Source organism: Oryzias latipes, chromosome 5 (assembly GCF_002234675.1).
Source record: "Oryzias latipes chromosome 5, ASM223467v1".
Classification (NCBI taxonomy): Eukaryota; Metazoa; Chordata; class Actinopteri; order Beloniformes; family Adrianichthyidae; genus Oryzias; species Oryzias latipes.
The window spans coordinates 10587134-10602863 of record NC_019863.2 but is presented as its reverse complement, the minus strand read 5'-3'; the positions used below and the strand labels follow the sequence as shown (position 1 = coordinate 10602863).

Sequence of the window (15730 nt, the reverse complement as noted above, 5' to 3'; positions counted from 1 at the left end):
TTCTCACATAAAGAAAATATGACTGACAACTTTTTTTTAATTGTAGGTCATATTCAGTATTAACAGTTGACAAATTTGTACTCAGAATTTAGTATTCAGCACACATTATCATGTATGTTTGTATTTTGTATTTTCAACACACATTTTTTTATTTGTTCAATAAATCTTTAATGAGATGTTTCCAGTTAGCTTGCTCAAATGCTACAATTTCACCATATTTTTGCACTGTACGGTGCACCGGTTTATCCCTTGTGCTATCTTGTGGGGTCAAATGACCCCACCCGTACATTGACGTGTTCTCCCTACCATGACAAAGGTGGATAAAGGTGGAGAGGATTTCATGTAATCCATGGACACCAGTAAAGATCACATATTATTGAAGAAAAAAGGTTCAGCGCACTGTCTTGTGTGGTCCAGATGACCCAACTCCCAATGGAAAATTGCCTAGGATAGCACAAGGGTTAAAAGGCGCAACACCAATGAATGGTCCATTTGTTTACTTTTGTCACATTTAATGCCCACTGAGATATAAAGAGCATTAATAAAAGAGTCAGAGATAAATCAATCAGCCAGTCAGACTTAGTATCTCTACAACTTGTTTGAAACACGCTAAACATTAGCCAGGTTTGCTGTGTTAGTGTATTCAAAATCCCTGTAACTGCCAGATGCAGCTAAAACAAACGTTACCGTACCTACACTCACAGCACTCACAGCCTTCAAACCCCCAACCTAACATTAGTGGTGCAACAAAAATGGCAGCAATATAGGAGCTGTCCAGCCGTACAGCTTTGAGTCAGATACAGCACCAGCTCAGGCATAAAAAATCAAGGTGTACATGGATGTAGTCATCCCCAAGTGGATGCAGGGAGCTTGTAACATGCATCTTTTATGTCACAAATAGGCTCTTTTTCCACCACCATTTTTTGTCTGCTCCTGAATCATCACAATTTGAATGAAGAAATGCTCCAAATGCAATTTTAGGCTTATTTTTCTTCATAGATGTCTTCCATCATGAGGAAAACGCCACTACAACATGTTAAAAACACAATTTTCATTGGCGAAGGTTTTTAATGATTGAGAACACAGTTTAAGCTGAGAAAGCTCTGGAACAGCATCATTCACAATCGAGCCCTCAGGCTCGTTTTCTTTCCTGAACATATTCTCAATATTTTTCCCTGTTAAGATCTCATCCCTTTTCCTTTTAAAGTGTGCAGTTCTGCTGAATCGCTTCTAGATGGTGTCTGGAAAAGATCGATTTCTGTAGGAGAGATTACTTATAGAGTGTGAAGCTACCAGGAGGGACAAAATGAAAATGGAAGATGGGTTAAATTAAAAGTTGGCATTTAGCAAAATGAAAAAATGACATTTGATTGTGTCTTTAGAAAAAGACTAACAGAGAAAGAAGCTAGGACCAGAGAGCAAATGCTCAGGAGACACATGTTCACTCTTTCTCTCCTTTAAGGTCTCTCTGGCTCTCCTTCTTGTGCTCTCCCCTTTTGCGATGCTTCAGTGTCTTTCTTCCTCTGCAGCACTGCTTTTCTTTTTTTTCTATTTTCTTTTTTTGGCAATCTGATCTTCTTTATTCATTCATGCTGTTTTGGTCTCACTCTGACCGGTGTGTCTGACAGCTGCTCGGCCTCCAGCTGTCGGGCTGCGGTCAGCAGCGGCAAACCTAGAAGAGCAGCATCAGGGTTCTGCGCAGAGGCTTTCTGATTATTTGGTGGTCTGCTCACCTGTGGCAGTTGCCCTTTCATGGTGATATGCCTTTCTTTATCCATGTTTGACATTTACTGCAGGGGGTTTATTGGCCAGGGTCAGCAATAGGACTTTCAGCAATATGGCTGTTTATCACCTCAGCAGGTACCGTAGTGTGTTTTAGGCTCTGACTCCAAATGAATGGAGGGACCTCTCAGAGAGACCTCTCATCTTAGTTGATGTTTATTGTGTGGAACCACGGGGACTGTTCTGCACTTACTCAAGCTTAAAAACTGCATTCAAACAGTTTATATAAGGGTAAAAAAACTGTATTTTTTTTTTCTGTTTGATATCGACACCAGCTTGAATAAAAACTGAATATTCAGACACTTTTAGTTCGAGTATGATTCATTTTTCCAGTCTTTCATGCTCCTTTCTTCTCTGATTTTAAGATGTTCTGGGTGGATATAATGGGACCATTTTCGCCTATGGGCAGACCTCCTCGGGAAAAACACACACTATGGAGGTACTGTATTTCTGAATAATTCAAACGCCAGGCCTTCGGTTGTGGAACCCCCATGCACCCGGCTACGCATGCATTTTTTCCCCTGTAGTTTTTATCTTCTCTTCTGCCCCCATGACAGTGCATCCACCTCCATCACAGCCATCACCGTTTATCTTTCACTCTCAGAGTTGTGTGGGAGCTTGTCTCCTTCGCAAATCCGTCTCTGGAAAAAAAAAAAAAATTCAAGTGAAAAAACCACCTCTGGTCTCCTTTATGATATTATTCCATCTGTTTAATTCATCTCCATGTCTGCATTTATTCTATTTTTCGCTCACACATTCTTATCTCTTCTCAATTTCCCAACAGGGGAACCTTCATGATCCCCAGGAAATGGGAATCATACCCCGGATTGCAGAAGACATTTTCGATCATATATTTGCCATGGATGAGAATTTAGAGTTCCACATAAAGGTTTGTTTGGATTTTATTTATTTTTTTGCGGTTGTTTATGTCACAAACACAGATGCTGATGTTTTTTTTTTTTTTTTTTACTGGAGCATGTGTTTCTTATGGATTTTTCCTAATTGAACTTTAAATTCAATCCAATGAGTCATCATATCATATGAAATTAACGAGCAGTATTTTTCTTCTTCATGGTACAGTCTTATTAATGAATAATGATAAAATTATGCCTGCAGGAGGACAGATCACTGCTACCTCTTTTTGCATTTTGTGCTTTTCCCATCCCTCTCATCAATCTGTGTTAGAATCCGTATCTGTCACCCTGGGAAACACCAGCTGTTCATAGTTTTTTTACAAGTTTTTCTATTGCTGCAGGTCTCCTACTTTGAAATCTACATGGATAAAATCCGTGACCTGCTCGATGGTATGTTTATGCACTGAAGATATGAAAACATGAATCAGAATTGAGTAATAAGTCACATTTGTAGAGTTTTCATAGAATTTTTGGAGGCCAAAAGTGGCATTTTTCGAATTAAAGGGAACTATTAGAGTTGATGTAATGCTTCAGCTGTGATTTTTCAAAGCTATATTATCATAAAAACTTTCTAAAATACTTTTATTGAGACAAAATGAAATAAAAACAAAAGACAAAGGTAATACTTTTGCCTGTCAGCCCACATAACTCTGTGTTTTCAGTTGTTTAGCACAACACTAAAGCTCCTATTTCTTAGAAGTATTAATAAAATAAAAAAGATGGAGAGGCTCTAATTGAGAGTGCACATCGACCATGTGATTACAAATCAAATGGGACTGGAAACATGAGTAAAAAAGATGCTCTATCAGCATTCAAGAGAGTTCTCTGAGTCTGATTTGCATTTAGAGTATGAACAACAAAAGTGTCAACAGCAAACAAGACGAAGTGAAGCAGCGAAGAAAACAAAATTTTGAGAGGGGAAAAATACTTCTGTAGGGTTATAAAACACGCACACACTGACAGTGAGAACACAGTCTTCAAAACGTGTAAAGATTGAATTATCATCAACATGGTCAGAGTGTAGAGAAACATGCTCTTACTGCTGATGACTGTGAAAAAATCCTTATTAAAGTAGAGAATATTATTAGAATTCTGCAAATAATAGAAGCTGACTAACAAATCTGAATGGAATATCGTCAGATCACATTAACGTTACTTTTCTATAAATTCACACACACACACTCAAAACACATGTGTAATGCTTTAGGTAAAATCACGTCCTGTCGTGTTTTTTATTTTCCCTCATGTCACCGCAGTTACAAAAATCAACCTGTCAGTGCACGAAGACAAATACAGAGTTCCTTATGTGAAGGTGAGTCATTTTTTATGACATTTTTGAGTCATTCCTCTTGGTAGCGTGTTTGAATGATGAATCCAGTACCGATGTTGTGTGTGTGTGTCAAAGGCATTGTTCAACCACTGAAAGTGGAGGGGCTCGTTTTTTAAGAATAAAAGTAAATGACATTTCATGCCATTAAATTGAATCTAAGTTTCAACCTTGAGAGGGCTTTACCGTGATGGAGAATTTTACCCGTCCAATGCTCATTTTCTTAGCTTTATTGATCATTTTACCAGCAATTACAGGTATTTTATGCTGCGTATCACTACCAATTGTGCCGGAAGGTAATTGAATTTTAGAAGCTGCTAAAGTCATCAAATGTAGAGACATTTTTCACAGTTACGCAAAGTGACAATACAGTTTCTATTTCATACATGTTTTAGTTCAACCAAAGTCTAAAACAATAAGGTAATCCACTAACCAACAAAGATGATGCTTATTAGGTAAGGAAGGCAGCATCATTTATTATAAGCTTTTGTTCACAAACCAATTTTTAGTGCTTTGAAGCGTTTGGCAGCATAAAAAGAAATTAAAAATAAATTACTATGGAAAAGAAATAAAAGTATATTAAATAAAATAACGAGATTTTGAGCAAAGACAACAGAAAGGTCTTAAGTTGAGACTTAAAGATAAAATTGAGAAATGTAAGAAGCTTTATTCTATTTTGTTCTGACTCTAGATTCCACTTACCGATTGCTTGCAATTAATGTTTAATAAACAAAAATTGTTATCATAAGACAGTCAGACTGTGTATAATATCTCTCTGAATCCACATTATTTCATATTTAGAAGTCATGACGCAACAAACTAACGCATTCCTTCTTTGATCCTTTACATGAGGTTTAGAGCAACTCTACTAGACTGATCAAGAAGATCTTTCAGAGCAGGACAGTCTACGAGGGAAAACAGAAAAACAAATTATATTGTTTTATTATAGCTTACTTTTCATCAACCTTTTTCTGCAATTAAACATCTGATTATGCTGACTGCAACCCCCCCCCCCCCCCCATTCTTTTTTTAATAAATATACCTAAAAACATCTCAGGACCACAATACAGCATTAAGATCCAACAGATTTACACTTTTACTGTTTTTAGTGATGTTTAAAGACCCACTCCCATGAAAATCGTGTTTTTGATGTTCTTTTAGCATTTTCTCATGATGGAGGACATATATAAAATAATTTATGACTAAAACTGTGTTTATCTGGACATTTTTGTTTAATCGGGAGAAACCAGGAGCAGATCCAAACCGGCCATTTGAAAAAGCTCTCATTTGTGACACAGCAACTGAAACGGGCGAACCAAAGCCTCCCTCTTCCACTCCATTCTGATGCCTCCACTTGCAGACAAATAGATCCATGAACCTCTTTCTTTTCCTCATCTGAGCTGGTATCTGGCTCAACACTGTACGGCTGGATTGCTCCAATATTGATCGCCATTTTTGTTGCATCACTAATGTTAGCTTGGGATTTTATGTGGAGAGAGTGTAAACAAAGGGATAATGAGATATCAGCAGAGGCTTACTTCCACGCCAACTGTCCCGCCCACAACTCAGAGCCGAATTTCTGATTGACTCCTCTTAAAAAAACATGAGTTTTTAATTTTGGCCGAAAACAGCTTAATCATAATTAAAAGACCACTGGGAAAACTTCAAATAATCTAAAAGATGATTGGAGTGGGTCTTAAATATAGTTATTGCATTATGGTATAACTATTCTTTAGGCTTTTGAGTCTAAACTGAATGGAAAAAACAGATATGGTCCCAGTGTTTAACACATCTAGAATGCTTCTCTGCATGTCAGTGTTTGGTGTTGCAGCTTGTCTTTGCAGCACTTTTTCTCCAATTGCTAATAAACCATTTTCTCTGTAACATACCTTAAAATGTGCTCATGCGTTTGTTTTTTGGAGGGATGTACTGAACGCTTCGTCACATGCCCGGAGGACGTGATGGATGTGATAGATGAGGGAAAGGCCAACCGCCACGTTGCTGTCACGAGTGAGTCTCGTCGTTGATCATCCTCTTGTTCTGTCGCTTACACTGTCAGATACTTCATGTCTGAAGCTTTTCACAGGTTAATGATCAAGTGAGCGGAAAGAGGGATTGGCGAAGGACAGGTTTTATCTGTTTGTGGAAACAGGATTTGAATGAAATTTTGAATAAAGACTTCTCTGTTTGCCTCTCTTCTTCTTTCCAGACATGAATGAGCACAGTTCCCGCAGTCACAGCATCTTCCTGATAAACATCAAACAGGAAAATGTGGAGACAGAGCAGAAGCTAAGTGGGAAGCTGTATCTAGTTGACCTGGCTGGTAGTGAGAAGGTAGGATGAGCAGGAACATTTTCTTTTTTAAAATGTCAATCAATAGTTGTTTTTTTAACATAAATACACCACATTCTATGATGAAATGTCTTTGAAATAAGGAGATCAAATGTCGCTTTTAGAAATGCTGTTTTCAGACATCAAAGAGACAGATAAACAATGCATTAAGCATCCATATTTATGTATTTTGAATGCATTTCCTTTTTGTCACTGCACTTGAGTATCAATACACTCTGTGGTACAAAACAGATCAGCCTCACAGACAGAAGCAACTCGTATTTTGTTTTAGTCTGGCAGGTCATTTTTTGCCAACTTTGAATGTATTCCATTGATTTCTCAGTGCAGCTTTTTAATGAAGCACTTTACCTAAAATGCTAATTTTGGTGTTTTTAACATGTTCCGATGATGGAGGACATATATTATGAAAATTAAGCGTAAAATTGCATTTCTTAGTATTTTATTATTAAGATCCTTGTGAATCAGGAGCAGACGAAAAAACACAGTTTGACAAAAAGCTTATTTGTGACGTAGAAAATTCGCTGAGAGGGCCACAAGCTCCCTGCTCCGCTCCAGGTAAGGTAAGGTAAAGGGGAGCGGGGTTGCTCTGATTTAACGGTTCCGCCCACAACTCAGAGGTGAATTTCTAATGAACTCTAATGAACTGCATTTCTAATGCAGAAACTCTCTGCTCTGTCCCAGAAAACAACAGGTTATTGATTTTGTCTAAGAACAGCATACTCAGAATTAAAAGACCAATGGGAACGTTTTCACAATAGATCAAAAGATGATCGGACTGGGACATAACTTTAATAAAGAAAATATGTTAGCAACCACAAATAATCAATTATTTTCTTTTTTTTAAATCTCTTTTTTACTGTGCTGACTTTTATCATTTGCCTTATGTCAACGGCATGGAAGTAAAACATGGAAGACTGTTTGCTGAGAGATGCAGAGCCTAAAATTGTTTGGACAGATGCTGATGGCTGGGCTTTTTAGCTAATAAATGCTGATGGTGCATTTGTATGTTGTGTTGGTCAATCCCTGGGGAACAATGAAACAGTTCCGCTGCAGCAACGTCTTTAGCTCTAGTATGAAACATGTTTCAGAAGAGTGATCTGGATGGCTTTTTTTTTTTGCAAACTTCAGAGAAGGCTTTGAAGACCACTCTCTTACTCTGCATTTAAGCTCCTCATTATCTTGTAAATAATTGGATCCCAAGGCAGTAATAGTGTTGACCGTTTCACCTTTTGAATGAGAATCATTGTCAAAAATATTCTATAAATGCAGCAGGATCTATAGTTGACCATGATAATTTACAGGATTATGGTTTCCCAGAAATGTTTATTTCCTTAAAGTCCCCCATGCCATTTATTTAATATGAACATTCCCAGTGGTGTTTTAATTATGAGAAGGAAGTTTTTAACCAAAATCCCACAAACTTAATGTCTTAAAAAGCCATGTTTCATTTTTCAAGCCTCTGTTTCCAAAATCTATACATGGGGGGGCATTGGTGCTGAGCTGAGTAGCCCCGCCTTAGAGCCCGCCTCTCTGCAAGCCATGTCTTGCATGAGTGAAATACTTAAAAATGCAAAACTGATGTTTTTTAATACATTTATTCCCTTTCATTAGAAATACGCCACATGTACATTTAAAAAAACATGATTTTCATTGGAGGGGGACTTTAAAACTTTTGAAAGATTTCTATACCATTAAAAAATAATGCCAATTAAGTTGTTTTTTTCCAAAATTTATCTTCATCTTATAAAACTGAACAAGTCATTTTTAAGATCATTTGTATTCTGCTGAAACCACACATTTTTCTATTTATGTGGCTTGCAGCTCTATGTCACGGTTCAGGTTGACCAAGTCTTTGAGGCTAACAGAACATGCAGTTTCCTAGTTATGAAAAAAAAATCTGTGTTGAATGAACAGTTTCATTTGGCCTTTTTTGGCATAACAACAGATATAGTTATGCCAAGTAATAATCTAATAATTTATGAATTAGTCAAACATTATTGATCTGGTATTTTCAAGCACCAGAGTAATTCAAGAAGATTATATTGCAGTAAGGGGGAGATCTAAGGAAAGCCAGTAAAGATTTATTTGTGCTAAAGACAGATGTGCAAGACTAAGTCCATAATCTTTGGTGGTTAGGCTCTGGGCAGATGACGTTTTTCTGTGCGTGGGATGGATAAAGACCACAGATGATTAAACCTCCCAGAGCCTGGATGCTGATGAGGGTACCAGACCATTCCAAAGCACTGCTCCAGGTGGAGAACACGGTGGAGGAGCTGAAAAACTGTCCATTAATATATAGGCAAAAATAGAAAAGAAAAAGCCAGACAATTTAGCTATTGGTAAAAAGTGAAGGCCTAATTGATGAGTGTCGTGTAGATGACATGAGAAACCAGGGTACCTGGAGGTGATGTAAACCTTCCTTATTAAAGTTGCCCAAAAGCTTTCTTTCAACACATTCAAACCGAAACAAAAAAAACAGTAACAATATAAGTAATCTAGAGCAAACCAAGGGTTGGAAAAAAACTGACAAAACGTTCCACTTAAAGGTATTGTTGATGCGAATATACATATATATCAGGGGCATACTTCTGTTAATCATTAATGAATAAAAATATGTATGTGATGAGGAAAAAAAAATGACAGTCAGCTCGCCTGCTGGCTCACATCTTTGTTGTAGAACAGCAGGTAAATCTCAAGCACCTTTTTAAACCCAGATCTTTTTCAATAGACATATTATTACAAGGCCAGGGTATTGACACAGAAAAAAGGTCATAAATATTTTCATTGTTTCGTCTCAAGTACTTATGAAAGAGCTTTTTCGATATTGTGCTAGTGACATGACAGGGTTGGCTCTTGGCGTGTTCCTCCAAGAAAGCAATCGCCACTTTTTGGAGATGTTTAGGGAATTCTGCATTCTGTTTTTGTGGCTCACAGATTAGAAAAGAAAATACAGTTGGGAGCAAAAATCCCTTCTGGATCTTGCTTTATGAACTAATTTCTGCTGTGTGTGTATCTGTGTCAGGTCAGTAAAACAGGTGCAGAGGGAGCCGTACTGGATGAGGCCAAGAACATCAACAAGTCCCTGTCAGCTCTTGGGAACGTCATCTCAGCCTTAGCAGAAGGAACGGTAAAAAAAGGTTTTAATTCTTGCTACTGAACAACTCAAATGTCCTAAATAATTATTACAGTGTGACAGTATACATATCTGTGTGGGTTAGCATAGTTTTCCCTTTGGCCAATGCAATACTTGCTCATTTGAAAAAAAAAAATACACTTTTCAAAAAGAAAAACATGCAGAACTAATGCCTTTGTGTCAAAGAGAGACATACAGTGCATTTACGAACCCAAATGCTGCAAAAAGATGTAGCCTAAAAATAGGAAAATTTTAAGAACAAAATTGTCATGATTCGGAGGAGCGACAGACCCAGGTGCTGGAACCCAGAATGAGGACACAGGTAGGTGAGAGGTAAGTAAGGATTTATATTTTCCTTCCAGGAAGATGGCAGTAGCTTGGTGGTGGTATGAAGGGGAGCGAAGCTTGAGGCGTGGCTGAAGGTAGTAGCGCGGCTAGCGGAGCGTGGCGTTTCCAGATGAAAGCAGGAGTGGCTCGAACTGACTTCCACACAGGTGACACTCGAGGGCAGGAATCCTGAGACAGGAAGAATAACGTTAGTTGCGAGACCAGGCTTGGATTGCGAAAACATGAGCGAGACTGAGACCAGGCGTAGTCACCATAAGGGGCAACGAACTGGCATTGAGTTATGGAGCTGGGTCTCCTTTTGAACAGCAGGGTGATTAGGGTGAATTGGTCACAGCTGGTGGAGTCGGGAGCAGAGCAGAGCAGAGGGGGCGGGGCTGACAGAGGCACCATGACAAAAATTACTTGAAAGTAGTAAATGATCTGTCCATGTAGCAAGTCATTTACCTAACAAGAAATGTAAAATAAGATATAAAAATCTAGAAACAAGGAATTCCACTCAAAGTATTCAAAAAGGGAAACATTAGCTAAAAATACTAACTGATATATTAATTACAAATGTACAGCCCAATAAGAAGCATATACTGTATATTGCTATTTCTAAGTAAATTTTTTGTTTCTATGTACCTAATTGTAGTTCATTTGTATTACAGTGACAAAAACTAGTGCTTTAGAAGAAAATGTGAACAAAATGAAAAAACCATCTTAGTACAATTTGGCCAATTCTGAATAAATTTTTACAAAATGTAACACTAGCTCTTATTCTTACAACATAAATCAGAATTTCTGTTTCCAAAAGGATGGCAAGTATAACTTGTTAACATTTATTGAACTTTAAAATAACATCCTTAAAATTAAAACAAAAATTACAGTAAAAACTGAGATTTATTTGAGTCTTAAATCAAAATTTTTCCATTGTGAAGAGTACGGACCAAAATGATTTAGACTCATTATTCCTTTTTTTCTAAGTCCTCTCTCTTGATAAGACAAAATGCTCTTTACTGTGCTGACGTAAAACCTGGTCAAATGTCTTCAATGTCTAAAAACAATGTTTTAAATCTTTGCAAGCATCGAATAGTTTCCCGGTTAGAGAAGCAGCCCAAAACAGCTTGTGTCCAGCTTACTTGGTTGTGGTCTTTGGCTCATGTCCTCTGGTAGAAGATGAGATCAAAGGGGCTGTAACTTAATCATATCTGTTCATTATGTTCACATTGATGAGATATGATAACATTTTTCCATTTTGAAAGTAGAATTTATGCAGAAACTTACTCCAGTAAGTTTCCTATGAATCAAGGTGAGGCCTTGATTCATAGGATGATCCCAATCCTTTGTAGGTGACCTCATCAAAAATTACTGGGGAAAAACGGATGAATCCTTGAATTCTTCCGCATTGACTACCTCTGTTCGTGGAGGTGTTGGATGGATGTTGCAGAGCCTCGCCGGCTGCTTTTTTGGTCCCTCTTTCATCCATAATTCTCCGAGCTCCTGCAGCTGGTTATATGATCTGTTCGACCCGCTCTGTGATCCTCCCAAGCCCCATCATTATAATTAGAGCATCCACCATCTCCCATTATGTAACTCTGAGAGCTCTGGGAGCTCCTCATAGACCTAATGGAAAGGCTGACAAATTGTAAATGTCGCAGCGATCTTTCAAAAGATTAATGAGTATTTATATGTGGCTTGCTGAGCAAAGTGATTGTCTTTTTGAAGACATTTAAGAGGTTAAAACTCAAGGATGTGGCAGGAAGGGAACAATCTTTTTTTTCTTTTCATCACTCTCTGTGGATGCTAACAATGCAGATTTCAAAGAAAGCCAAAGTGGCACAGCAATTCAAAAGATCCTTGAGCTTCTGTAATCCAGCCCTCTGCCTTTTTTTCCTCTTTTTTTCTTGCTCTCTTAAATTCCCTCTCTTCTGTCTTTTTTTTTTAATCTCCCCGTAGAAATCCCACGTGCCGTACCGTGACAGCAAAATGACTCGCATCCTACAGGACTCGCTGGGCGGAAACTGTCGCACCACCATGTTTATCTGCTGCTCTCCCTCCAGCTACAATGACACAGAGACCAAATCCACCTTGATGTTTGGCCAAAGGTAATGTGCACAGTAGTCATGAAATGCTGCATACTCAGCTTCTTGTTACTGGAACAGCCCAAATTTGCTCTTAAAGATCTTCATTCAGATGAATTTTGTGCTGCAGCTGTAATCAGAATTTTTCTATTTTAACTGGTTTCATTTTCTCGGCTTTCATGAACACCTTTTTTCTCTCAGGGACACTCAGCGGGATCAAAGATAAAACAAAGATTACTTTGGACTTTTGTTTTCAGAGTCACTACTGTATAAATAGCTTTATTTAGCAAAATATCTCTTTACATGGATTGGGTTGGATTGGATTCGAGCAGTTTTTTAAAACCTGTTAAAAATATTTTTCAGCATTTTTCTGAAAATATGTTTTTGCTAGCAAAGTCAATTCAGACGCGTTTTATAAAAAAATGTTTTTCACGGTGTTGTTCCCAGACGTCATCAATAAGCAGTGATTGGTGAGTTGGTCTGAGTCAACATTTCTATGGCAACCTCTCTCACCAATCAGGAGTGAGCTTGTTGGAAGGCCACACCCCTACCACTGACAGCAACCGTGGGAGAATTTGTCAATGAAACGTTTTACATGAGACCACATCATTTTATTAAGGAAGTTTATAACTTGAAAAACTTGCAATAAATTATAAAAAAAAATAGGATTGTGAAGAATATTTTAAAAAAAAGGTTGAGCGGGAATGGTTATTCTGACAAATATAATGACAGAGTAATAGCTGTTTATTTCTCAGTAGAAGTCTGTGAGATTTTGCCTTCTTGGTACTAGCAGGTACTTACTGGTTGGAATATACATACAGTTCATGGGTTTGACATTTTAAAACAACTTAGGATTAGGTTTAATATGAACAGATAGTTTTATGCCACTGGAGTGTGAAATTAGAGGATTTCCACTATAAATCATGCCATGAACGTCCAAACTTTGGGAAGCCATCATTTGGTGTTTTGTTTGAGGTTTAGTCAACAGTCCCAGTACATAGACTGTGCTCTTACAAATTGTGCCACTGCAGTTTTTCTGCATTCTAATGTTTCAGACTGGTGCGTTTTTTGGCCCTGTACCTTCCTCCCTCTCCACGAACCACCAAACACAGCTGGCAAAAACCCAATTTGCATACCAATTAATGAGATGCAAGCCCATTTTCAGTCAGAAGCCAGGGTTTGTGCAGTTTTCAGTCGGTGCCTCTGTGTGCTCACTTCTCTTTTTCTTCCATCCTTCTGTATCTTCTTTCTGTCCACCCTATGCTATTTCTTTCCCTTTTTTTCCTCCTTCTCGTCAACGTGTCTGTCAAATAGAGCCAAGACCATTAGAAATACAGTCACAGTGAATCTGGAGCTCACAGCAGAGCAGTGGAAGAAGAAGTATGAAAAGGAGAAAGAGAGGAGCAGGATGATGAAGGAGACTATTCAGAAACTGGAGGCTGAGCTGAACCGCTGGAAGAACGGTAATATTTAAAGGGATATCATGCCAACTGTCCAACACTCTATAAGCAGTACTCTGAAGGAAACTACTCATACGGACTGACAGTTTTACTGCTTATTGTCAGGACCATTAGAAGTTTGCGTTTTCTGTCATGATGGTGCAGGAAGCCTCTGGGATAACTAGTGTCTGGAAGAAACACAAACATCGGAAGCAAGCAAATTCAAAACATGCACTGTGACCATTTTTTTGCATTTCATTTAAAAAAAAGCTAAGGTAAGAAGGCTGAAAAGTAAAGATACGATGATTTTATAGGTCAGACAGTTGGAAGTTGCCTCTGGTGATGCCTAAACCCCCCCTCCATGTCACTCCAGTCATTATCCTGTCAATTCAAGATATCCAATGGGGAAATCCCTCTAATCCCACAGAGCCTTATCTCTTCCCCCACATTAAAGCAGATGTTTGGTCTCCTGACACTTCTCAAACACTCAGGGGGTGTTAGGCCTGTCAGAATGAGCTATTTTTGTTAAAATATCTGATTATTTTAAAGAAATGTGTGAATTAAATGTAGCTATTACGGGAGATGTTAAGCATGTAATAAGTAGTAATAGCATCAGTTTGTATTAGTTCCCCATGGCTTACCTGAAGGATTCTAGTTTTTAAACAAAATTTAAATCTTGAAACATAGATTCCCTAATTTTTGAAGCTTTTTTTTGACCATCATTAAAACTACCTTCTGTTTTTAGCTGTTACTGAAAAGATCCAAATCGTTCTTGTAAAAACACATAAAAAGACTATAACAGACAATTTATACAAAAACTTGAGTAACACTCATTAAATTATATTAACAATTAAAAATTCACTTAAATTTAAAATAAATAAGGGTTAACAAATGTCTACATCTTCAAATATTGTCTCTCGCAACATATTTGAGATGTTTTGTTCTTTAATATTGCTTTAAATTTCTTAATTTACCAACTGTTTCTATGATTTTCTCTCAGGGTCGGCCCTAAATCTTGCTTTTTAAAATGAAAAAGGATGGGAAGATTTACCCGCATCTATGTAGTATATATGGAAAAAAAATCACACATTTCTGCTGCAATCACTTATATGTATGTAGGTTGCTTTCCCTTTATCTCACCTGCCTGAATGCATTACATTTCTTTCCACGTAATTGCAGATGTAACCCGGTTTGATCTGCTTCGGAAAACCTTTCAAAAAGTCTTTGGATTTATCGGAATAAGGGAGCCGAGCAGTCTGGCTGAACCTGTGCCCAAAAATCACAGATGCTGCCTGCTGGCTGTTTTCATGCAATTTCTGTAGACCTTTAAACTTTCCATAATTGATTTGCTGTCTCGTTTTAGGGAAAGAACCCAATGTGGTACAGTTTGTGTTTTATGAATTCCAGTGTTTAAATAATTCTCGAAGCAACAAAAGCTAATCACACCTAGAAAAAAAAAACGAAGTGCGGCCTTGTGCATATACTTTTACTCTTAATTAGGGTAAGAGTATTCACCTGAACCGAAATCAATCTCACACTGATTGGTATTTCAAATGTCAGGCCCCTCAGTGGTAATGACCAGTTGACATTTAGGCTGTGCATTGAATTTTTCTTCTAAAGTCAGCTCCTTGAGCAGCTGACCTGCTTTAACATGTTGTAACCCCTTTGTTTGTTCGTTTATCAAAAATAAGGGGAAATAAGTAGTTTCCCCAATCACACATATACACACAACTACACGCACACACGCTTTTATCTGAACTCTTATACTCTCACAAGTCAGTGCTTTTAATTTCCTAATACATCATTTTGACAACACCCTTACCCCCATCTCCTTGCTACTGTTCTACCTATTGCTCTACACCTCTGGCCAGACCCTCCATTTGAGGGGATGCCATTGACCTCTTTGTTTAAGGTTAACTAAAATGTATGCATATAAATATTATGGAGGTATATTCTATTCTTTAAAGATCCACTCCCATCATCTTTGGTCTATTTTCAAAGAGTTCCCAGTGGTCCTTTAATTATGATGATACTGTTTTTAGCCAAAATTTTTAAAAACTTGTGACGTTTCTGCAGAGCGGCAGTAATTCACCTCTGAGTTGTGGGCGGGACTGTTGGAGCAGAGCAACCTCACCCCCCTTTACCTACCCTGTTGCGGAGAGCTCTTTGTTTACACTCCCTCTCTAGCTTCCAGCTGAAACGGAAATGAAGACATACATGGATCTATTTGTCTGGAAGTGGATGCATCAGAATGGATCGGAACAGGGAGCTTATGATCCTCTAACTTTAGCACCTACATCACTGCTACAGGCTTTTTCAAACTGAGTGTTTTAATTTTTTCCTGATTCCCAATAACTTGATAAAGAAATACT

The 15730-nt window shown here is 37.9% G+C and overlaps 1 protein-coding gene across 1 annotated transcript in view; it reads left to right on the top strand.

Annotated features, from left to right (window-relative positions):
* The window catches only part of LOC101162282 (kinesin heavy chain), a 77367-nt gene that overhangs the window by 23032 nt on the left and 38605 nt on the right, over positions 1-15730 (top strand). The window contains exons 3-11 of the mRNA XM_023954895.1: positions 2148-2221; positions 2567-2671; positions 3038-3086; positions 3953-4008; positions 5946-6033; positions 6233-6357; positions 9398-9502; positions 11795-11943; positions 13234-13382. Of these exons, the coding sequence (XP_023810663.1) occupies positions 2148-2221; positions 2567-2671; positions 3038-3086; positions 3953-4008; positions 5946-6033; positions 6233-6357; positions 9398-9502; positions 11795-11943; positions 13234-13382 (900 nt within the window). The remainder of the gene's footprint in view (positions 1-2147; positions 2222-2566; positions 2672-3037; positions 3087-3952; positions 4009-5945; positions 6034-6232; positions 6358-9397; positions 9503-11794; positions 11944-13233; positions 13383-15730) is intronic.